This window comes from Diospyros lotus, chromosome 8 (assembly GCF_014633365.1).
Source record: "Diospyros lotus cultivar Yz01 chromosome 8, ASM1463336v1, whole genome shotgun sequence".
Classification (NCBI taxonomy): domain Eukaryota; kingdom Viridiplantae; phylum Streptophyta; class Magnoliopsida; order Ericales; family Ebenaceae; genus Diospyros; species Diospyros lotus.
The window spans coordinates 7,557,643-7,583,450 of NC_068345.1; the positions used below are offsets into that span (position 1 = coordinate 7,557,643).

The 25,808-nt window shown below is 39.2% G+C and overlaps 1 protein-coding gene across 1 annotated transcript in view; it reads left to right on the forward strand.

Annotated features, from left to right (window-relative positions):
* The window catches only part of LOC127807498 (uncharacterized), a 39,393-nt gene that overhangs the window by 11,386 nt on the left and 2,199 nt on the right, over positions 1-25,808 (forward strand). The window contains exons 6-9 of the mRNA XM_052345386.1: positions 7,428-7,477; positions 7,584-7,666; positions 15,855-15,925; positions 16,015-16,168. Of these exons, the coding sequence (XP_052201346.1) occupies positions 7,428-7,477; positions 7,584-7,666; positions 15,855-15,925; positions 16,015-16,168 (358 nt within the window). The remainder of the gene's footprint in view (positions 1-7,427; positions 7,478-7,583; positions 7,667-15,854; positions 15,926-16,014; positions 16,169-25,808) is intronic.

Here is a 25,808-nt window from a genome sequence, read left to right on the forward strand (position 1 = left end):
GCATTTCCCAAATGAATCCCAGGCAAGCTAAGTTGCTTAATACCTGATTTCCATTAGCAACCGTGACACTTAAGGGTGGTGTACCCGTAAGTGGACACTTGAGTCGCCTGGCAGTGCTCTCATCTATGAAGCTGTGAGTGCTTCCTTTGTTAGTAAGGATTAGTAGACTGTTCTCTTCCACATTACCCTTTACATTGATTATTTTGTTGTTGGTGATCCCCTTGAGTGCATTGAGGGATCTCTTTCCATTGTCCTTTACTCCATCTTCATCGGTTCCTTCCACCTCTTCTCCTTCTTCGTCTTCTACTTCTTCTTCTCCTCCGCCTTCTAATAACAACAACTGACGTTTGCATTGGTGCCCGAGAAAGTATTTATCTCCGCATCTATAACATGCTCCGAGTTGCCTCCTAGGCTCATTAGGTCTCCCACCAAAATTCCTTCCCCCAACATTACCCCTAACCAGCTCCTTGTTGACCCCCTTGCTGTTCCCTCCTTGTTGCCAATTCCCTATGTGTATAGCCTTCTGCTACTGTACCTTCTGCTTATTTAACAATGCCTCCCCACCATCTCTTGCAATTTGGCACTCTCAATTGCCTGCTCAACTGTTCTTGGCTTGATCATCTTCACCATAGGCCTCAAATCTTCGCTTAGGCCACTGAGGAAGCTAGAAACAAAATATGCCTTCATTAGGTGAGGATCATGACTACTCATCAATGATCTCAGTTCTTCAAACCTCCTTAAATATGACCCCATGTCACCCACTTGCCTCAGCTTGTTAAACTCTTCGATGGTATCCGACATGCTCCTCTCTCCAAATCTCTCACACAACCTTTCAGAGAACTCTCTCTAGGTATAGTTCTCCCTTGCTCGAGTCCACCCTTGAAACCATGCATCCACCCCATCATCAAAGTAGGCAGCAACCAAAGCGACTCTTCTTTCCATTGGCACATTGTACCACTTAAACAATTGCTCACACTTCTAACCCACCATCTAGGATTAGTCCCTTCAAACATGGGTATTTCCATCCGGGGCATGGGAAACCCCTTGTGGTGGTGGAATAGCCTGATCCTCACGACCTCCTCCTATCAACGTTTTAGTGTCATCACCTTGCTCAACAACAATCTCATGGGCTCTGTTTTCTTGATTCACTATTTCATTATGTAAAATGGGGTCATTCCTATCTCTATCGGGAAAGTCGGGAGACATCCTTACTTGGTTCTGCTGGGTAAACATCAACATGAATTGTTGAAGTTGATTACCCATCTCCTCCCTCATTTGGTTGATGTTGTTTCTCATTCGATTAAGTCCCCCTTCCATCTTGCGATCAACTGTCATGATCGCATCATGGTTTTTCTGGTTGCTAATGTCCAGTCGGTTCACCCAATCGTGGAATTCACCTACAGCCAAACTAAGTTGCTAGAGCTGAGACTCCATGTTCTTCATGCGAGTCCCTTCAGCCATCTCTTACGCCTTTAACACTCCTTGCCGGGATCAAGGCTCTGATACCAAATGTCACGACAGTGCTGTGACAATTAGCAACTCTCCTAATGCAATGAGAATCGGAAGAGTGTGCTGGAATAGAGAAGAAGAACGGAGAGGGAAATATAGAGAAAGAGAGGAAGAGAAGTAGGAGGGAGAGTATCTGAGTTTTTGATTGAATTTTCCGATACAGTTACAAAAGAAGGAACAAGCATATATAGCTTGTTCCATGGGTGCTGCCACAACAGATTACACCACCTCTAACCAACTAATTTGTCCTATTCTAGGACCTGGACACCTAGTAGAATTGCCTTAACAAACTATCCAGCTGGAAAAGAAATACAAGCAAGGGAATAAAATACTTAGGTAATACAAAATAGGTAGTATTCGAATCTAAACACAAAATTTAGCTGCAAAATTCAGATTTCTCCGCTGTCTCGTGATAGGGTCATACTTGAGAAGGTTCGAAGAGTTGAGGTCATTAATGAGCAACCATGACCTTCACTTGTCAGAAGCATATTTTGTTTCTAGCTTCCTTAGTGGCCTTAATGAGGATTTGAGGCCTATGGTGAAGATGATAAGGGCACGAACAGTGGAGCAAGCAACTGAGAGTGCCAAATTACAAGAGTTGGTAGTTGAGGCCCTGATGAAAAAACAAAGGCAACAACAAAGGGCTGTCTCCATGGGAAGTTGGCAACAAAGGGGTAGCAGCAAGGGGTTCAACAGAGAATCGATCAAGGGAAATGCAGGGGGAAGAAATTTTGGAGGTTCATATTTGGGGGTAAGGCCTAATGAAACCAAGAGGCAACCTGGTGTGTGTTACAAGTGTGGGGATAAATACTATCCTGGGCACCAATGCAAATGCCAGTTGTTACTGTTAGAAGGAGATAAAGAGGAAAAACTAGAAGAAGAAGAAGAAGGATAAGAGGTAGAAGTGTTCGGAGAAGCTGGAGGAGAGGATGATGGAGAGATATCTCTCCATGCACTCAAAGGAATCACCAATAACAAGAGAATCAAGGTTGAGGGCAAGGTGAAGGAGGGCAGTTTGTCAATCCTTATTGATAGTGGAAGCGCACATAGCTTCCTCGATGAGAGCACTGCCAAGAAACTCAAGTGTCTCCTCATAGACACAATGCCTTTGAGTGTGACTGCTGCTAATGGAAACCGAGTGTTGAGTAGCTCGGCTTGCCTTGGATTCATGTGGGGAATGCAAGAAGAGAAATTTATCTCTTCTTTGGATGAATTTATCTTAGTCCTTACAGATAAGGAAAAATGATGTACGTGTCCTTCAATGCATTTCAAAAAATTTAACAAACAGTTTGATAAAAATTTTGGAATGTTTTCCAGTCTTAGCTTGACCATTCCATTTTTTGGTATGGAAAGTATTCCAACCTTATCCGTGATACAACATTATCTTACTCATTTTAATAAACGCTACCTAAAAAGAGATACAGGTGTTATCACCCCCTCTCTCGAAAGTTCTTTATATCTCCCTTGATGTTTCCTTTTACGAAGATCAACCATTTTTCCCTTCTCCCAATTTTCATTTTCAGGGGGAGCACTATTCCACTTCAGAAGATGATTGAAATTTGTGAGTTATTGTGGTTGAGAATCAGTCTCAATGATTTGGGATTAAAAGGAACAGAATCTATGAGGCTATATCGTGACAACAAGTCAATAATAAGCATAACATATAGTCTAGTGCAGCATGATCGGACTAAACATATAGAGATTGACTGATATTTCATCAGAGAGAAATTAGACAATGGTCTCATCACCATACCATATGTCTCTTCCAATAATCAATGGGCAAATGTCTTTACAAAAGGTTTTCTTACAACTAGATTTAAAGAAATTACATGCAAGCTAGGAATGTAGAATATCCACTCACTAGCTTGAGGGGGAGTGTTGGAAATATCACAAAGATATTTTGGAAATAAAATAATAGTTTACTCAAATAAAGACTCAAGTAATACGTGGATTGTTCTCCTAATCTTATGGTTTAAAAATTGGAGGTGAAAGGATAAAGTGATAAGGTGATTTGGAGATTGAAAAACTCCAAGAATAAAGGGATATAGGCAACAGAATAATCCAAGATATCTTAGCAAATTTTTAAATTCTTCTTGTTTTATTTTATCTTCTAAAGATAGTCAAATATGTTCCTAGAATATAGAAGAAAACTTAGTTGTTGTGTATAAATACCCTATACTACTCGAGAATCAATCAAGCAAGTATCTACAACTTTCTCAGCTTGTTTCATTTTTCTACAGTTATTAAAAACGCAAGGTGTACTAAGGCGGAAAGGGGTCTTGGAGCCTGAGGCGTGAAGCGTGCACCGGGCAAAGGTGAGGCACACCGAGAAAAAAATATAATTTAATAAAACATAGGCAAATTAAAAGGATAAAAACAAAATATAATAAATTAACAAGTATTCATCATCAAATTCAAACATAAACAATTCATAATCAAAGAAAAAAATTCAAGAAAATAAACACAATAGTAATAACATCCAACATCAATCATAAGATGATCTTCTTGATCATCATCATCTAAATTCTATTGGTCACTTCCAAAGTCTTCCTCTTCTTCATATTCTTCTTCAAAATCAATATCTTTCTCCTCATCTCTTAAGTGTTAGAGGAGTACTAATCTTTGACTGAGAAGAAGATACTTTTGCCTTTCCCTTTGCCATGACACTTGTTCCTTTGGCTGGTCTAGTGTGATGGACAATCTCCTCAACTCCAGCAGCTATAGCAACAGTACTCCATGATAAACAATCATCTTCAAACACAAAGTCTTCTTATCCATCCATTCTACCCATCAACCATTCATTACTATCATCTATGTCCTTCAAAGAGACGAGGTCAATGCGATCAGGTGTATCATATCGACGTTTCAACGCTCGATTATATTTTACAAACACCAAACTGTTCAAGCATTGTTGAGCTAGCCTATTTCTTTTTTTGTTTTGAATTTGCAAATTGATACAGAACATTTTTAATAAGTATATGTCATCTGAAACAAAAAAACTAAGTAAAGAGTCCATGTTGGTTGTTACTTATATGCTCAAAAATGCTGCAATTACGCTCACATCCAGGTGCACTACAAGTAAGGCTAGGTGCTTTAATTGCAAATTTTTGCAAGCTTGGTGTGGAAGATCCAGAAGATTTGCATTATTTAGCTCTTGAGAGGGAATAATTAGGTTAATGCTATTTGTTGAGTTGTATGGTTATGTTTATATAGTACACCTAGGGTTAATCTTATGTTAAAGTCCGTGGCCCATGGCCCGTTTAGTATTTTGTATATATATAGGTGTACAATCTATGAGTTTTAATTAATTTGAATATACCCATAGCTAGGTTTTTTTTTTTCTAAGTTTCACATGGTATCAGAGCCAAAATACAAACCCTAGCCACCGCCGCCCACATCATCGACCACACTGTTAGTCGTGTTGCCGCCGATCGCCACAGCCTATCGTGTCACCACCGTCGCCGCCCCCCATCGTGTTCCCGCCGTCGCCGCCCCCCACCGCGTTCCCGCTGCTCGCGCTGCTATTCTCTCTGTTCCTTCTTCTACCCCATTGCAGGTTTATCGTCGACGTCATTAGCCTCGGTCTCATCCCGGTGGAGATGTTGTTACTGAGCCTTCTCTAGTGTCTCCTATTACTTCAGCTACTCTTGTTGCCTCACATCCTGCTCTGGTCTCTCCACTTGCTGCGGCCATGCCTTTTGAGGATCTGCTTCCTATTGCCCTTCGGAAAGATACCCGTTCTTTTCGCAATCCTCACTCTATTTATAATTTTCTTAGCTATCATCGTCTCTCATCTCCTTTTTGTGCTTTTGTGTCTTCCTTATCCTCTATTTTTGTACCTAAGACTGTTAGTGAGGCACTTTCTGATCCAGGGTTGCAACAAGCAATGGTCGATGAGATGACTGCTTTGCATTCCAATGGTACTTGAGATTTGGTTCCTTTACCCCTAGGGAAATCTCTTGTTAGAGGTTAGTAGATCTATACTGTCAAGGTGGGTCCTGATGGGCAGATTAATTGCCTTAAGACCCTGTTTGGTTGTCAAGGGGTATACTCAGGTTTATGGCCTTGACTATGGTGACACTTTTTTCCTTGTTGCTAAGATGTCCTCTATGCGTTTGTTTTTCTCTATAGCAGCTATGCACCATTGGTCGTTGTATTAGCTGGACATTAAGAATGCCTTCTTACATGGTGAGCTTCAGGAGGAGATTTATATGGAGCAACCTCCTGGGTTTGTTGCTCAGGGGGAGTCTGGGCTGGTTTGTAAATTGTCGCTCACTATATGAGTTGTAACAGTTTCCTTGAGCCTGGTTTGGTCGCTTTGGTGCTGTCATTTAGGACTTTGGTATGAGTTGTAGTGAGTCTGATCATTCGATTTTTTACAAACACACATCACATGGGAGGTGTATATACTTGGTTGTCTATGTGGATGATATTGTTATTACAGGTGATGATTATGATGGTATTGTCCAGTTGAAGAAACATCTTTTCCATCATTTTCAGACTAAGGACTTGGGGTTACTTAAGTACTTTTTTGGCATAGAAGTTGCTCAGTCCAGTTCTGGTGTTGTTATCTCTCAGCGAAAGTATGTGTTGGACATTCTGGAAGAAACTGAGATGCTTGATTGTAAACCTATAGATTCTCCTATGGACCCTAATGTAAAGCTCTTACCAAGACAAGTGGAGCTTCTTATAGATCCTGGAAGATACCATAGGCTAGTCGGAATACTTAATTATCTCACTATCACTCAGCCTGACATTTCTCTCTAAGTTTCACACTATTTATCAATGCCTACTTGGTTGGGGTCAGCTACATGGCTTCTAGCTTTCATTTTTATATATACAGAAAAGAATTTATTGCCATTATGCAATACACTTCATAATATCCAGAGGGGTATAATGAATCAAAAGATTGTAGTATTGTTGCTACAGTTTGATACTTTTTTTAATCTGTGGCAACTCCGGGGAATAGAATTGCAGTATTGTTGCTAGGCATAAGGTCAGAGGTAAATAAATCAAAAGAATCAACTTTTTCTTTCCTGGTATTGGCCCTATTTTTCGTCAAAGCTTGGTACCCAGTTCAATTAAACAAAGTTGTGCCTCAGTTCTAAAAAGATGTGTTTGATTGCTCAGTTCTTGTTTTCTTCACTTGTATTGGCCCTCTTTTTTGTCAAAGGTAATTATAATGTTTGATACAACTTGTAATTTTACCTTTTAAAAATTTCCCTTCTCTTTCGGGATCATTGTTGCTCAGTTTTGCATTTTATATTTTTTTGGTAGTAGTCATTCATGAATTTATTTCTCTTGCTTGCTTATGGGCCTTTTTGATTGATCTATCTTACTAGCTCTGCTCTTTTAGTGCATATATTTTTGACGAAGTTGTTTTTTTGACAAAGTTAGATTTTTGGGGCATAAGCCATGGTGGCTATGAAGAGTACATATTGTCATGGATGAGTGAGGAGAGCCCTTTCTGTCCCAAAGTCTTGTGTAAATTGACAATTTGTCAAGGCATGGAGATGCACAGGCTTCTGTTTGTTTGGGCAGTTGACTAACCCTCTTTTTGCACAAGTTGCCTCCTTAAGGCACTTTCTTACTTGATAAATAATTACCTTGGAGGAAAAATTGTAGTGTGAATTATTCGTTTTGAATTTGCCCTTGGACTTGGAGGTTTTCTGCTATTGTGCACCCTGCTTTTCAGTAACTCAGTAATTCTAGGAGACTATTTCTATTTGGATAATTAACCTAGGTGTCTTGGTTCGACTTGTGGAGGAGGATATACTGTTTTGCACAATTTAACCTGTGCTTGCATGAAAAACAATATATGACTATGATGACATTCTTTTTTTTATTATTTTCATTTTTAAATAGATTTTGATGTGATTTCACTCAATGACACTCTGTTTTGCTTTATTATCTTCCAGGTTCCTCTTGGCTGTGTTACTCCATTCGCTCTAGTGAATGATTCAGCCCAGTATGTTTCTTAATCTGCTGTTGGTCACTGAGATGAATTACATTTGGTTTGCAAAACCCATTTAGATAAATAGTGTCATCTGATTCTTGCATTTTCTTTTGCAAAGGCATGTGTCATTGTTGTTGGATAAGGGATTTAAAAATCAGGAGTGCTGCTTCTTCCACCCATTATCTAATGAGGCATCAATTTGTAAGTGAGAGTTGTTTCTTAAATATCCTCTTTCTTGATTAATGGTTCTTATTGTGTTTTTTTTTTCCCTTATTGTCTTGTCCTCTTTCAATCTTGCAAGCTGGAAAGCTAAGTCTCTTGGCCAAAGTTGGCACATTTTCCTGGTTAAATCCCTTCCCGCCCCCTCCCACACACCCCCCCCCCCCCAAAAAAAAAAAAAAAAAAAAAATCCTTGCAGAGAATTTGGATGCACTAGGACAAATAGGTGCCTATGGACAACAATTTTCTAGATGAATAGTGTGGGTAAGTTGGTACATGAGTAGGACAAAAATGGCAATGAGAGAATATTAGGAGATGGCTGAAGGGCAGAACAACAAGATAGTGAGAGGGAGAGGCAGAAAAGAGTCTCGAGGATGGATTACTATATGCTTGTGAGAATGAAGTGTGCGCTCCCTTGGGGTTGTAGTGCTCAATATATAAAGCAATGCAAACAATCTTCCCAAAAGATGGTTTCCACAGGTATACCATATCACCAACAGCAATTGTTTTTTCACTTCTCTTTCTATCAGCAAACCGCTTCATACGATTTTGGGCTGTGGCTAACTCCTTAAGTAATGTTAGTATCTCCTGCCGGTGATGCAAGTATTGGTCCACCATAGCTACTGATTTTGGATACTTTATCACAGCAGGTAAGAGAGGGGGTTTATATCCAAATAATGCCTCAAAAGGAGTTCTCTTTAAAGAACCATGATAGCTGGAATTGTACCACCATTGTGCAAATGACAACCACATATTCCAGCTTTTAGGTTTTGCGAAACTGTGAGAAATAAACTGTATCATCTCTCTTTACATGTGTAGTACAGCCCTATTTATAGGGTTGGAAATTACACCATAGGAAAGATTACGTTTGTGCTAAACTAGAAAAGATCTGCTGTACAAAAAATAGGAAGGGTTGACTGTACAGAAGATAGGAACATATCCAAAAAAACAGTAACTAGGGATAAAATCAGTTTCTAAACTAGGGATGATTTGGCCAATCAATCTCTTAAGATTCTAGCCAAACATTTCTTATACTTTTGGCCGGGAATCAACAATCCCTCTCAAGCTAGTGAATGAATGTCTATAATTCCCAGCTTGCACAATAACTCCTCAAATCTTCTTGTAGGCAGTCCCTTTGTTAATATATTAGCCAATTGGTTTTCCGATGGAACAAAGGGGATACAAATTAGTCCACCTTCCAGCTTCTCCTTTATAAAGTGTTGATCTATGTCAACATGTTTTGTTCTATCATGTTGCATTGGATTATGTGCAATATTGATAGTTGACTTGTTGTCACAAAACAACTTGATTGGTCCACTACTGTCAAGCCTTAGGTCATCCAAAACAAGATCTTTTTGCACACTTTCTCTTGTTGCTGTCTCTTCTCTGTTGCGACTCACCTCCTCCCGAGTATGCCATAGTCCTAATTCCATTGCATCGAGTCTCGCCTCAAGATGCGAGTACCTTCTCCCATTTCCATTGCTCGCCTCAAATTTCGACTCTGGATCACTTCTAATGATCTCCTGAATATCACCTGAATCAAAGTTGAGAACCGATCGGCTTTGATACCAAATGTCAGGGACTAAGACTTTGCCTAGGTTTTTTAATGGAATTTGGAAGAAATTGAGGGAGAGAGAATAGAAGAGGAGGGAGAAATCAAAAGAACTGAGGCAGAATTCAGAAAAAACAGAGAGAGAGAGAGATTTTGTTATCATTCAACAATAATCCCCATCCTCTAAGACAGTGTCTATTTATAGGCTACTATATTTCAGGTTTTAGTTGTAAACTGAAAGTTACAACATGATCTGCAGCAATAGAGTACAATACAGTAATTGCATTATGTGTAAATCCCTTTTTTATCTCTTGATCTTTCCACTAGGCACCTTAGCAAGTATACAGTTTGCATAGTTGAGCTATCAGGCATGAAACCAAGTTGGCTTCTGGATACTTTGGTTTCTGGTGACCTTTGGTAGAGGATGAGGGGATTCTAGGTTGTGATGTTGTTGGCGGTGGAGGAGGCAGGCAGTCGCGATGGCCGGCAGCAGAAGATAGAGGGGTTGGGTTGTGGAACGGGTGGTTTCTAGTGACCTCATAGCACTGGCGATGAACAGAGGTGGGTGGCAATGGCAAGGAGAAACTCTTCATAGGGATTGTGGAATAAAATATTGAAAACAGATATGTGATGTTTATACATGTGGTATTTTGTAATTAAAAGAATTCTTTGAGGGTAAAAAAGTAATCGTGTCACCCCATTCCATGGAATGGGCGAACTTTCTGTCCATTTTCTAATGGAAAGGTTTTCATCATTTTGATGGAATAACCATTCCATTCTTCCATACCAATCAAATGAAGGAATGACTAAATTTCCTTCTGTTTCCCTTTCCCTCCATTTGACCGTAGCAAACATAGCCTTATTGAAGACGATGAGAACATAAAATCGAATGAGACTTTTATTCCATAAGTCTTACTTCCCTTTACATGCTTAGCCCCTATTTAACATGAACGAAGAGAACAAATATGGAAACATAAAATTACACCCAAATAATCATCCCCAAATAATCAGCTTAAACATTCCAAATATTGGATCTCTCAATCTCAATCTCTTACCACAATCTCCTCCAAATCCCCTTCAAATCATTCAGGATTTCAACACTCCCCCTCAAGTTGGATCATAGATGTTGATCATGTTCAACTTTCAGATAAACTCTTCAAAGCTAGACCTCTGTAACCCCTTAGTGAATATATCTTCCAATTGTTCTCTAGTAGGAATATAGGTCATGCAGATTGTCCCTTTCTCAATTTTCTCCTTTATAAAATGTCTGTCAACTTCTATATGTTTAGTCCTGTCGTGCTGAATAGGATTATGGGAAATACTGATAGCAGCTTTGTTGTCGCAGTAGAGTTTGATGGGGAACTCTACTGTGATATGTAGTTCCTCCAAAAGCTTTTGTAACCATAGCCCTTCACACATCCCTTGTGCAACAACTCTAAATTCAATTTCGGCACTACTTCTGGCTACCACATTCTGCTTCTTACTCCTCAATGTTACTAGATTTCTCCAAACATAAGTACAGTAGCCTGTAGTAGATCTTCTGTCTTCTGCTGAGCCTACCCAATCTGCATTTGTATAGATCTCTATCTTCTTACTGTCTCATTTCTTAAAGAATAGACCTCGCCCTAGTGAGCCTTTCAGATATTTGAGAATCTTATACATTGCTTCTAGGTGACTCTCCTTTGGTGAATGCATATGCTGATTGATAACACTTACAGCGAACGCAATGTCAGGTCTAGTGTTGGATAAGTAGATCAATCTACCTACTAGCCTTTGATATCTTTCTCTATCCACAGGCTTTCCAACGTCTTCCATTCTTTTCCCTATCTTGATCGGGGTATTGCTTGGCTTGCAACCAAGCATACCGGTCTCAGTCAAAAGGTCAAGAACGTACTTTCTCTGAGATACACTAATTCCCTTCTTGGATCTGATGACTTCCATTCCCAGAAAATATCGCATTTGGCCTAGGTTTTTTTATCTCAAACTCTGTGGCTAAGACTTTCTTCAACCTCTCCACCTCTCCTATGTTATCTCCAGTGAAAATGATGTCATCGACATACACGATCAGAATGGTCCTCCTTCCATCATTGGATTGTTTGAAGAATATAGTATGATCTGACTGTCCCTGTTGATATCCTTGATTCTTAATTACCTTCGCAAATCTATCAAACCAAGCTCTTGGTGATTGCTTGAGCCCATACAGAGATTTCTTCAACTTACATACTCTGGTTTCTTTTCCCTCCTTGTAAAACCCTGGTGGTAGTGTCATGAATACTTCTTCCTCTAGCTCACCATTCAGAAAGGCATTCTTGATGTCAAACTGATGGAGTGGCCAGTCCAGATTTGCTGCCAAGGACAAGAGAACTCGTATGGTATTCAACTTTGCTACTGGTGCAAATGTCTCGGTGTAGTCAATACCATATGTTTGAGTGAAACCTTTTGTAACTAGGCGGGCTTTGTACCACTCTGCTGTGTCATCCGCCTTGTACTTCATCGTGAACACTCACTTAAAGCCCACTGGTTTCTTCCCCCTTGGCAACGTCATCACCTCCTAAGTTCCATTTTTTTCTACTGCCCTTATTTCTTCCATCGCTACTTCTCTCCATTTTGGAATCTCCAAGGCTTCTTGAATATTCTTAGGAATTTGGATTTTGTCAAGGTTAGACGTAAAAGCACGACACTTGGCAGAAAGAGCATTGTAAGATACAAATTTTGAGATAGGATGGAGAGTACATGAGGTTGTTTTCTAAGAGCAATGGGTAAGTCATCAAGATTTTTTACCTGGTCAGGATTGGGTTTTGGCTCGTGGGTAGTCGGAGCTATCATCGGTTCAAACTCTTTTGGTGTTTCAGATGCGAGAGTCTCATTGGGCTTTGATTTAGGTCTCCTTGAGTAGACAAGTGGTTCCCTGTCTGTTTGGTTTCCCACATCTCCCCCTGAGTTCAAGATTCCTTCAGCGTTGGACAAAGAAGGAGAGAGTATATTGTAAGGGGTAGACTCAAAGATTGCAATATCGAAGTTGGTGTCTGAGGATCGAGCTTCATTCAAGGACTCCCCCTGAAGCGAGTAGTAGGGAGTATGCTAAAAAAATGTGACATCCAGATTAACATATAATTTCTGTGAAAGAGGGTCATAACATTTGTAACCCTTCTGAGTAGGGGAGTAACCAAGGAAGACACATTTGAGGGCTCTCGGATCCAACTTAGTACGTTGGGAGGCGTGAATATGGACAAACACGGTGGACCCAAAAACACGAAGCGGGAGAGATGAACTGAGCCGAGAATTAGGGAATATCTCCTGGAATTTTTGGAGAGGGGTTGCAAATGAGAGAGTTCGACTAGGCATTCGATTGATGAGGAATGCAGAGGTCAGAATAGCATCACCCCAAAAATTATTTTTCATGTGAGAAGTAAACAGTAGGGTAAGAGCTACCTCAAGAATATGCCGGTTTTTCCGTTCAGCAACCCCATTTTGTTGGGGGGTGTGAACGCAAGAACTTTGGTGAACAATACCTTTGTCTTGAAGATAGGGGCCTAAAGAATGATTAAAGTACTCAGTGTCATTATCAGTACGAAGAATTTGAATTTTTGTGTGAAATTGAGTGTAAATCATAGTGTAGAAGTTCATGAAGACAGAACTAACTTCAGTTTTATCATGTAGTAAATACACCTAACAGAGACGAGAATGGTTATCAATAAAGGTAATAAATCATTTTGTGTGGGTCCTATTGGGAACACATGAAAGCCCCCAAAGGTCACTGTGAATCAGAGTAAAAGGCAGTGATGGTTTATAAGGACATGAGGGAAAAGTAGTGCGAGGATGTTTTGCAAGTTCACAGACTTCACATTGTAAATCCAAAGGAGTTTTATTCGAACAAAATGAAGGAAACAAACGTTTTAAATATTGAAAATTTGGATGACCCATTCGTTTGTGCCATAACAAAAGGTTACTATCCCTAGGACTAGATGTAGAATTACAAATAGAAGGATGGCACTGTTTACTCATGTGAGCGTCATCAAAGTAGTAGAGTCCCTCGCATTCCTTAGCACTGCCAATCGTCTTCCTCGATGATAGATCCTGAAAGACACAATAGGAAGACAAAAATGTAGCTGAGCAATGAGATTGGTTGGTTAGCTGACTAACAGACAACAGATTGCAAGACAGATTAGGAACATGTAGAACAAACTCCAAAGTAATAAATTCAGAGATACGGATACTCCCCTTGCCGGCTACTTGGGATAAAGTACCATCTGTAATTTTTAATTTCAAGTTACCAGCACAAGGTGAATATGTTGAAAATAAAAGATGAGTATCAGTCATATGGTCGGATGCGCCAGAATCAATAATCTAGGGAGTACGACGCGTAGTAGTACTAAGAGCAGTCAAAAAAGTACCTTTGTGGGCTAAGGAACCTGATGGCGGAGGCGTAGAAGACTGACCCGAGGCTTGAAAAGTTGAAAAAAGAGCATATAATTTCTCAAGTTGCTCGGGGTTAAAACCCCCAATAGAGGCTGACTGAGTATGATGGGCTGTTTCTATTTGCTGTTCAGTCAAGACCTGGTACCCATGTGATTTATTGGGCTGTCTGGGCTTCCAATCAGCAGGCTTGCAATGTAAAACCCAACAAGTATCTTTGGAATGGCCTGATTTTTTGCAATGGTCACAAAATGGCCTTTTGTTTTGTCTCAGCCCAGATCTTGTGGGAGGCCCACGGGTCACAAGGGCTAAAAGCCTTAGGCCCAGATCCAATTTTCTTGTTCATCATCACCTTCCGCCTACTTTCTTCACGTTGAATTTCGGGGAATACCTCTCGAATGGAAGGTAATGGCCGGCGACCCAAGACTCGGCTCCTTACATCGTCAAGCTCTCTGTTGAGCCTAGCCGATAATTCGTACACCCTCTTGTTCTCCATCCTCTTCTTGAAACGCACACCGTCACTCGTGCACTCCCAAGATTCTTCACAGCTGAGATCCAATTCCTGCCATAAACTCAGCATCTCCGTGTAATATTCCGTCACCTCCCTTTCTCCCTGCTTCATCTGCCACAACCGAGTCTTTATCTCGAAGATTTGAGAGGCATTCTCGACGTCAGAGTAGGTTTCGCGAACAGCTTCCCACACATCTTTTGCTGTCGGCAGGAACATGTATGTTTTGTCGATTGCTGGTTGCATGGAGTTGATCAAGTAGGAGGTGATGAGGGAATTCTCAGACCGCCATTTCTGGAAGACCGCCACCTCCTTGGAAGATGGTTGTTTGATCTTGCTAGTAAGGAAGCTCAGTTTACCTTTGCCGTCGATGACCAGCTTGATGGATTGGGCCCATTCGCGGTAGTTCTTCCCATTCAACTTTTCTACGATAAGACAAATTAAAGAATTTTCAAACCCGTCGGTCGAACCCATAGGGGGGATTATCTCTAATTCTCCCTCCTAAGTTACCGATTGGGTGGACTCATGGCTGGCGGCCATGGCTTGCTAGGGTTTTTTAGAGTGATCTGGGCTCTGATACCATGAAGACAACGATAACATAAAATCGAATCAGACTTTTATTCCATAAGTCTTACTTCCCTTTACATGCTTAGCCCCTATTTAACATGAACAAAGAGAACAAATATGGAAACATAAAATTACACCCAAATAATCAGCTTAAACATTCCAAATATTGGATCTCTCAATCTCAATCTCTTACCACAATTTTCTCCAAATCCCCTTCAAATCATTCAGGATTTCAACACTTATATTCTGACTCACTTTACATTTTAGGCTTCTTACCATCCCATCTTATTTCTTTGAGGCAGATAATATTACTTCTAGTTTCCATTTCTTGAAAGCACAAATAAAATGGATGATTATATTTCTTATACTGCAATGAATAGCTGAGAAAAAGAGTTAAAAATAGGTGTCTGCATGTTGTGTTAGGGATGGTGACAGGTCGCCCATTTACCCATTTATATACTTATTTTAACAAATTTTCAAATAAGTCTTATTATATTTGTTTTAATTTTAAATGCATAATTGGAATCTATTGGGCATTTACATTCTTGTTTTAACAAATTTTCAAATAAGTCTTATGCTTATGTATCAATTTTTATACTTGTTTTAATTTTAAATGGGTAATTGGGACCCATTGGGAGACCCATTGCCATCCCTAACTATTTTATGCTTTTCTTTGGTAGTTGGTGTGTTTTTCTTTTCTCATAACTCAAAACTACTTGATTTTCCACTGTTCTTGTTTTGTGAGTGTCCACAGCCAGTTTATAATCTCTTTCCATTATTTTCTAGTCCTTAAAAGAAAGCTTGTTTTCATTGATTATGCTTTGACATAACTATCTGATGCTATCTGGTTTGGATCCTGTTTGTAATGGTGCAAGGCTTATCTTCTGTTTGATCGGAATACCTTCTAACTGATCTCTCTGTGTGTGTGTATTAACAATAATCTCTGCACCAATCTACTATTGTTGGGAGGAAGTCTTTTGGTTTATTGAGACCCTAGAAGCTTGCTTTCCTCTCTTGGTATGAGACTGTAGCAGCACAACTCAAACTGAAACACCGCCTTGTAAATGTATATTCTTTCTTGCCTACTCTTTACCTGAACAATATTTCACATAAGTTTATTGTTCCAGCTATTAATGCCCGTGATCTCGAGAAGTTTCTGAAATTTATAGGAAAAGATCCAGCCTATGTTGACCTGGAGGTAATTTGAAGATCTTTTTTCCTTGCTGAATTGATATAACTAATGCCAATTTCTTTTTATGTTTAAAACAAGATTATTTTCTATTGTAGGCTAACCCTTCAGTAGGGAAGGATCAACCTCCTGATCTAGCAACCCTTGTTCCATCTGATGCCATACCCCTGCCAGATGATCCAGCTAAAGCAGTTCCCTCACAAGGTCCTGAAAAAGACAGCTCCGTGAATAAAAAGCCCACAACCGTTGCAGGTATTTCTTCCCACGATTTGTTGGTGATAAAGATTTCTATATTTTCCTAAAAATGATAATCTGAGGGCCTGTTTGAGAGAGTAGTCAATTTTTAGTTCTTGTTTACATTTTTCTATGTTCAGTTTTAATTTTCTGTTAAGAAAAATGAAAATTGAGCATATTGTTGGATAAGTTTGTCAATTTTCAAAATTTTAAAAATAAAAGTTGAACATGTGGTATAAAAAAAAGACCAGTTTAGGGGTGAGCAGTAAGAACACGACAAGTTTACAACTATTTTTTAGCCATTATGTGGCTACAAAAATAAATTGATTCAGACATACAAAATATATTGGTTTTATTTTTAAGGTGAAAGTTATAAAGTTACAAAATATATCATACTCTAAAAATAATAAATAAATGAGCTTGCAATCAAGGCCCGCAGGCTGTTGGATTGGCCCCGCTCATCAAGCTACAGGTTGATCCACGTCAGGCAAAGCCAGCATGTTTGACATCTCTAATGAGGAGCAAATCAGTGGTGGTTATTGAGCATTAATGTGACTGAAATATTGAGTGAAATTGAGAACTGAAAACAAAAACAGAAAATGAACACAAGTTTTTTGTGTGTTCAAAATTTCAAAATTTTTTGTGAACTTTTGAAAACAAAACCAGGTAATCAAACAGAAGTTTCTGTTTTTGTTCACAAAATTTTGATAGCAAAAACAAAAAACTGAACGTGAAAGTGCAATTAAATGGGCTCTAAAATGCTCCCTCATTTTTTGTATTGAGAAAGTATTGGTTGCTACTAAAGTTACCATAGCATGAGGTTGGTATAAGATTATCGTAAGACTTTTTACATGCATTCTGTTACTTCTGTAGCTCTAAGGCTCCTGTTTTATACCATACCAACTTGCTTGTCTCACATCTTTTTGAAGAGCCTTTTCTTTTCCCATTCCTTTTATTTATCTAAAGTTCTTGGATTGTTTTAGTCTGGGTCAACCAAAAACTAACAGAGGCGCAAAGCGAAGTCAGGCAATTCTCAGCCCTTGATCTAGCTCAAGTCGATGACGTGCAATGAATCTGAGCGATCAACGCTTATTGCATAGGGCGATCGGATTTTGGAATTCGATGATCACAGTACGTTAGTGGAAGCGATCTGCAGATTAGATCCTTCACTAATCGGATTAGGTGAACAGTGACAATGATTGATCTAAGGCGTGATTGGCGAACTAAGTGATGGTGGAGGGGACTAATATGAAGCAGCTCAAAACTCTATTGGATACAATGGAGATCGACCTCTGACAGAATTAGGAGTAAGTGGAGGAGAGATTGGAAATGTTGGAACTCGGTCTTCGCTAGACTCAAGAGGAAGTGAGTCGTGGCCAAGCCGAGATGTTGACGATAGAGAGGAATTTGATAGAAGACTTCTCGAGTCTTAGAGAAGAATTCTTTGGATTTGGCCAACAAATAAGCATGATCCCAAGCCTGTTCTCTAGAATACCTAACGCTAGCTTGTCGGTAGACTTCCTGCCGAAGTCTAACACGGCTCCGATTCTTGCTAGATCTAGAGGTAGATGTTAAGCCCGAGAGCACTAGAATTTCACTTAGTTTGGATTGGAAACACGAGCGCGCACACACAGATAGATAGAATCAATCAAGAACAAACAAAATAAAAATGAGTAAGTTTAGAAATCATAAACCAAACCACACGTGACAACAAGATTTATCTTAGTTCAGATCATTTGATGGAATGATCCTACATGTTGCCTTCAAACTCCTTGAGAGCAGTCTTCCTTTGATTAGAATGAATTAGTACAAGCCTTACATACACGAGTACAATCTTGATCTCACGAGATTACAAAGAACTACCACTTTTCTAGCCTTTCCTCTCACAACATAATGCACTCGTCTAATCATGCGTACAAATCGAGTAACCCTTGCCTTCTTATTAATAGACATAAGGGTGGACTAATCTATACAATTACCGGGTTTTTTATTACCAATTTTACCCCCTAATACATTATTACTGTTGGAAGATAACCGCCTAACTAAAACAGCCGCTTTACACATTGACTTGCTTCACTGACTCCTAGGGCTTACTCGAGGCAAACTAGATAACAAATCTCCACCATTTGCCTTGAGTACAGTCCAACCTTCAAAGTTGATCTTGCTCTCCTTAGAACCTGCATGATTTACCTGATTATTCACACAAACACATATTAAGAAATTTTAAACAATGCTGCAATTTTGATAAAGGATATCTGTTGCATTTTCTTCTCCTGCAACTTTAATTGGGTTAACTTCTTTCTTCTTAAGAATTTCCCTAATGAAATGATACTTTACATTTATATGTTTGGTTCTTTCATGGTGAGCTTGATTCTTGGCCAAGTGAATAGCACTTTGGCTATCACACATAAGATTAGCCTTCACATCTTTTCCTAGTAGTTCACTAACAATTCCTTTCAGCCAAAGGGCTTCCTTAATAACTTCGGTGACAACTATATACTTAGCCTCAGTGGTTGAAAGAGCCACCACAGGCTGCAAATTTGTCTTCCAGCTAATGGTTGAATTCCATAGTTGAAAAACATAACCTGTAGATGACCTTCTCTTATCCAGGTCTACTGCATAGTCATCACTTGTGAACCGTAAAATGCAAGACTCTTCTTCTAATTTTGCTCCACCCTAAACCAAAGACATTGATTGTTCCTTTAACATATCTAAAAATCCATTTCACAACATTCAGATGAGCCTTACCCAAATTTGCCATAGACCTACTAGAAACACTCATAGTAAGGGCTAAATTTAGTCTAGTACAAACCGTACTGTACATTAGGCTTCCAATTGCATTTGAGTAAGGAATTTTACTCATTTCCCTAATGCCAACTTCCCCAGTAGGTGATTGCTCATGGGATAATTTGAAGTGCTAAACAAAGGGAACATTTACATCCTTTGCATCAAGCATATTGAACCACTGTTGTTAGAATCGTGCGATTCACGATTCGACTTGATTCATATAGAAATCGAGTCGAATCTATAGGGTGAATCTAAAATCTCTTAGAATCAAACGATTCACGATTCGAACCATATGATTCAACTCGATTCATATAGAAATCGAGTCGAATCTATAGAGTGAATCGAAAATCCCTTAGAATCGACTGTGAATCACATGAATCGTCCGATTCATCTGATTCGTGTGACTTTGTCTGCATGTGCACGTTAATCAAATATTCGTTCGATTTGGCTATCTTTGAAGACAAAGAAAATGATGAAAATGATGATGCTCTTGAACTTGAAGATGAAGATTATTGATAACTAGTGAAAATTATGGACAATGGAGTTTATTAGTAACCTAATAGTTGTAGGTTTTTTTTTTCCTAGCTTGTTATTTTGAAAGTGGTTTGGTTTGGTGCAATTTGAATTTAGAGGTAACATGAATATACTTTTGCCTTTTGGTATAATTTTAAACTTAGAAAATATATTTAAAAGTATTATTTATCTATTTATATTTAAAAGAATTGATCATGGTGGGCACATTATTTATTTTATATGGATATATATTATTTATAGTTGAAATTGAGAATGTGTATCGAATCTTACGATTCGATTCGATTCTCGATTCACAATTCATAAAATAAGAATTTTGATTCTCGATTCGAATCTCGATTTAACAACTATGTATTGAACTTATTAACCAACTTAACAAGGTAGGATTTTTGAGACAACGAAAGCTTTCTTTGCTGCTTATTTCTATGCTTAAGATCTTCTTAGCTTCTCCTAATTCCTTCATTTCAAAGACTGATTTTAATCTCATCTTTAAATTTTGAATTTCTACAACTGATTGGCTTGCAATTAGCATATCATCCACATAAAGAAGAAGATATATAGAGATCCCATTAGGCATATGTTTGAAATACAGACAACAATTAAATGCACTCCTTTTGAAAACCTTGGACTAACATAAATGAATCAAATTTTCTATACCATTGCCTAGGGGATTGCTTCAATCCATAGAGAGATTTCTTTAGTAAGCATACTTGCTCTTCTTTTCCTCTTAACTTCAAACCCCTTTGGCTGCTCCATTAGAATGCTTTCTTCTAATTCACCATGAAGAAATGCTGTGGTGACATTCATTTGATTTAGGCTAAGGTTTAGATGTACTGTTATGGCAAGTAAGATTCTAATTGAAGTATGTCTCCCAGTAGGTGAGAAAACTTCATTAAAGTTTATTCCAGGCACTTGAGTGAAGCCCCTTGTCACTAACCTACCTTTGTACCTAATTACAATAATTGAAGTATGTCTACAAAAGTTTCATATGATTTTGGTAAGAAATGCATTAGTACTAAGGCCTTATCTTCATCATCATATTTGACTTCGATGTTTTCAAGGTCTAAACACAGCTTGGTGATCTTGCAGCCTTTTCCCTTCATTCATCTTAAATGTGAAAAACTTAGCTTTTAGATACAGCCTACTAGACAATGATTTGGTCATGTAAAGACTCTAGTTTAAGCCAAAGTTCTGCTGCTGTCTTCATTTTTGACACTTCTCGCATCACCTTATCACCAAGACTTAATATTGTAGTATTAAACGCTTTCTTACCAATTTCTTTATTCTTTTCTACGGAATAAGTGGCAGGCATTTTGGTTTCCCCTTCTAGTGCTTCTTCCCGTCCAAGATTTCCTAGTAAAGCACTCATTTTCATCTTCCATAACCCAAAGTCATTATGATAATCAAATTTCTCTATATCATACCTAGTGGCAGACGCATTCGAAGCCATTTTAGTGACTGGGATATGACTCTAATTGATTCTTGGCTTTTCTTGATCTAGAAATCGTGCTCTGATACCAAGTTGTTAAACCCAGGAGCATTGGAATTGCACTTAGTTTGGATTGGAAACACGTGCACACACACAGATACATAGAATCAATCAAGAATAAACAAAACAAAAATGAATAAGTTTAGAAATCATAAACCAAACCACATGAGACAATAAGATTTATCCTGGTTCAGATCATTTGATGGAATGATCCTACATCCAGCGTTCAAACCCCTCAAGAGTAGTCTTCCTTTGATTAGAATGAATCAATACAAGTCTTACACACATGAGTACAATCTTGATCTCACGAGATTACGAAGAACTACCACTTTTCTAGCTTTTCCTCTCACAACAAAATGCATTCATCTAATCATGTGTACAAATGACTAACCCTTGCCCTCTTATTTATAGACATAAGGGCAGACTAATCTATACAATTACCGAGTTAGTTATTATCGGTTTTACCCCCTAATACATTATTATCGTTGGAAGATAACTGCCTAACTAAAACAACCGCTTTACACATTGACTTGCTTCACTGACACCTAGGGCTTACTCAAGGCAAACTAGATAACAATAGATAACATGCTCTTGATCTTGTAGAAATAGATGAATGGCGAGAGTTGATGCCAGAATCATCAACAAGATGAGCCTATACGAATCCATACCCTGCTCCAATTTTGAGATTAGACATTCCGGTATTCGAAGGAGACAAACCACGATGGTGGATACGTCATTGTGAGTGATTCTTCTATCATTATAGAGTGGCGGAAGGACAGAAGGTGAATTTGGTAGCCGCTTATCTCAATGACATATCAGATGTGTGGTTCCAAGGGTGGAGTAGAATGAGGATAGAATTGAATTGGCCAGAGTTCGTAGAAGATTTTTGTATGCGATTCAGGGAGAGGACTATGATGGACATTATTGAGGAATTCAACAAGCTAAAGCAGGAAGGTACATTGGATGAGTATCTATTCAGACTTGAGGAACTAAAATCATTATTGATCATCTCCCATCCAACCTTAGATGAGTCATATTTTGTATCTAGCTTTATTAATGGGTTAAATGATGAGCTGAGACCCATTGTCAAGATGATGCAACCTACAATAGTGAAGCAGGCTGTTGAGAAGGCAAGGCGGGAGCTTGCCTTGAAAGCTATTTTCAATAAGCATGCATCCTCAGCTGACATTCAGCCTTCGCTCAATCAACAAATGGAAGGCAATTAGGGAAATAAAAAATTTGGGGTTAATCCTAACCCTGTTGCGGTTACCTCATCGAAAATGGAGAAAAGAAGGTTAGGCCTATGCTATACTTGTGGAGACAAATTTAGCCTTGGCCACAAATGTTGAAGACAGTTAATGGGCATAGAAGGGGTAGAGGGCGAAGATGGAGAAGAACTAGCGGGAATTGGGTAATGAAAAAGGCACAGCTGTAATAAGTTTCTTGGGGACAAGAAGCCTCTTTGAGAGGGGGTTGGAAATTGTCACATTCCTAGGGGCAGAAGAGTCATAGAGTCATTTGTCAAGCCCTCAAGTTGTGGGCTGGACAATTGAAGGAATTCAAGCAGAATTCCGAGAAGAAGAAATGAATGTAGGGAGAACAGATAGAATGAGAAAGAGGGAGAAATAGAGAACGGGAGGGAGAGAAACAACAATGAGAGAAAGGAAATAGCTTATTATTCTTCCATGATACATTCTCACAGTAGCATGTTTCTTTATATAGAGCCTATATCAGTATAACAACAACCTAACTAACGTAAAGTAAGGAATGGGTTGTCAGCTAACCAACTAACGACTACTATTGGCCCTTAACAGATTTACCCCTAGGGTCGTGACAATCCCCACCCTTTCAAACAATTCTTGTCCCTAATAATTGATAGCTGTAGACCCGTTCTTCATCCAATTCCAACCTTTGCAATCTGAATTCTTCTTTGCCTTTTCTTGTTCTTTTCTTTTGCTCGCCTTGGCCTCTTTTTCTTCCTTCTCCTTGGCTTTATCTAATGAATGAAAGAGGAAACAACATCTCGTTGTTCAACAGGTTTTTCAAACTCGTTTGAAGTATTGCCTTCATTTCTCTCAACCAAAATCAACACCAACTCCTCTACCTTTTCAATGGCTATGAAATCCCCAACAATATCATCTGCTGTGATCTTTTCCTTTCCCGCGTTCACAACATTTTCTACTTATCTTCCCTAGATATCTTGTTAATATGATTATCTTTTACTTCCTAAATTTCCTAATCCATTGCGGGAAATTCATCAACTTCTTCTTGTAAACTGAGGGTAGCCATAGAATTACCTTTGTTCTGCTAGCTACTCTTAAGAAAACTTTTAAGTGGCAGCCCATGCTTTCTGCAAATGGCTTCCAAGACTAATTCTTGCAGCCTCGCCTTCTCCACCATCATAGGACATAATGTATTCACCATAAGCCTCAGCATAACATTAAGACCATTAGTGGATTTTGATACAAGATAAGACTCATTCAAGATTGGATGCGAATGGAGCACCCATGCTTTCAATTTCTCAAACTTGACCCAATACTCCCTAATTGAGTCCTTATGTTTCAACTTGTTGAACTCCTTGTTGTAACTCTCATCTCCAACCTGATTTTTCTTGGCAAACTTACAAAATTCATCAAACTTACTTGATAGACCTTTTAATTTGCTGTTAAAATTATCCCAAGTATTTTCAATTCTTGTATCCATCTTCTTAGCTCAATTCCTTGCAAATCCGCCTCCGACACAACAATCTGTCCTTGCTTTAGAATCGCACCTTCAAGATTGCCCAAAATTAGCCAATCACCGTCCAGTTTCTGGGATCACCAAAATTTGCTTGCCCAACTTCTGCCGAAATCTGCCTTTGATCACCACTGCAGTCTTTTCAAGTCCGAGTTGAGAATCTCAATTGGAATACCAGCAATTGAGAATCACCAATTGTCAGAATTTGCTTCAGAAATGGCTGAACTTCTTAGCCAAGAAGTATCGGTCTTGAACTTCAATTAAGATTGATTCTTGATACTTCGCCTTCAACTTCTGACCCCAGCTTCGTCGAAATTTTCTTAGGTGTTATACACAATTGACACTCAAGGTGCTGGAATTCGATAGCCCTCGTTGCACCCTTGGGTCTGCTTTTGTCGTGCTTGCCTTCAAGTTGCGACCACTGGAATTCACTATCGCCCTTGTCGACACCTTCCTCGCTGCTTTCAATGCCTTCTTCGTTGTGATACCCTTCGAGATTTGACTGAAAGTCGTTGCCCATGCTCGCCTACCCAAGCCCAGGCTCGTCGTTTCCAAATTTCAATTTTGCCTTGTTTGAGTTGTCTTTGTGTTCGTCAATTCCGCCTCTTCTTGGGTCGTGTCACATCCTTCAGTCTTCAATTTTGCTTGGTCTTGGGTCGCCTCTTGCCGGCATCTGTGAGTCCGACTACTCCTTTGATCGCCTGCAACTACCACTTCTCAAGATTATGTTGAATTAATGGCATTGACTCTTTGGAATTGTTTGCACTACTGTTACCGCGTTGGAGTTGCTATCACTAGCAAGTTCCGATGCCGACCCTCATCGTGATGGCTTCCACCGATTACCCCATAGTTGGTTCGTTTGGCTTTGATACCACTTGTCAAGCCCTCAAGTTGTGAGCTGGACAATTGAAGGAATTCAAGCAGAATTCCGACAAGAAGAAATGAATGTAGGGAGAACAGATAGAATGAGGAAGGGAGAAAGAACAGATAGAATGAGAAAGAGGGAGAAATAGAGAATGAGGGGGAGGGGGAGGGGGAGACAACAATGCAAGAAAGGGAATAGCTTATTATTCTTTTATGATACATTCTCACAATAGCATATCCTTTTATATAGAGCTTATATCAGTATAACAGCAGCCTAACTAACGTAACAGTAAAGAATGGGCTGTTAGCTAACCAATTAATTTCTACTATTGGCCCTTTACGGATTTACCCCTGGGGTTGTGACATCATTGTATTTCTTTTCTTATGCTTGCTGCTTGTATTGCTTGTATTTAGTCGTTAAGTGGTTGTGCTTTACCGGATTGTACATACTGGATGGATGTATTGCTAGGCTATAAATAAGCCATAGCTAGAGGGGGGAAAGGAGGTTGAGAAATGATTTGAATTCTTTTCTCTTATCTTTCTCTTGAACATTCTCCTTCTTTCTTGTTGTTTCCCTCCCTTCCATTTGAACTCTACCCCCAAATTCTCTCTCACTCTTAATCCTACCAAAACGATCCCTTGTCAGATCCTCGAATCTGACATACTTCTCTCTACATTCCCCTCAAATTAGTGTCATGACCCAAGGATGTGGTAGTAATTAGAGATAAGATGAATTTCTTTTTAGTTGTACTGTAGTTGTAGTGGTTTTTAGTTGTGCTTGATTTGAATATTTGGCAGCCTTGTTGGCGCCAAACCTTAGCTACCTGGATCTGTTTATAAGGTTGATCCAATTTAATTCAAAGTAGAGAAGAATATTATTGAATGAAATCTGATCTCAATTTCTCTCAATTTCCCCCCCCCCCCCCCCCCCCTTTCCTCTTATTTCTCCCTAATCACCCTCTCTCAGACTCTGTTCTTCCTGGAATTCTTCCCTCATTCCTTCTGATTTCTTCCTTCCTTCTTATCCAACTCCCTCTTTCCTCCCCATTACTTCTCAAAACCTAGGTAAAGCCCTAGGTACATGACAAATGGTATTAGAGCTAGTCAATCCTTGGCTGTGATTATGATCGATTCTAGGCTGTGAACTTTGGCAATTCGACGACTCTGCGGAACTGATCGGGTAGTGAATTCAAGAATTAAGCCGATTTTAATCGTTCTTGGCGTTGATAGGTGAGCTAGAGCAGCTTTTTC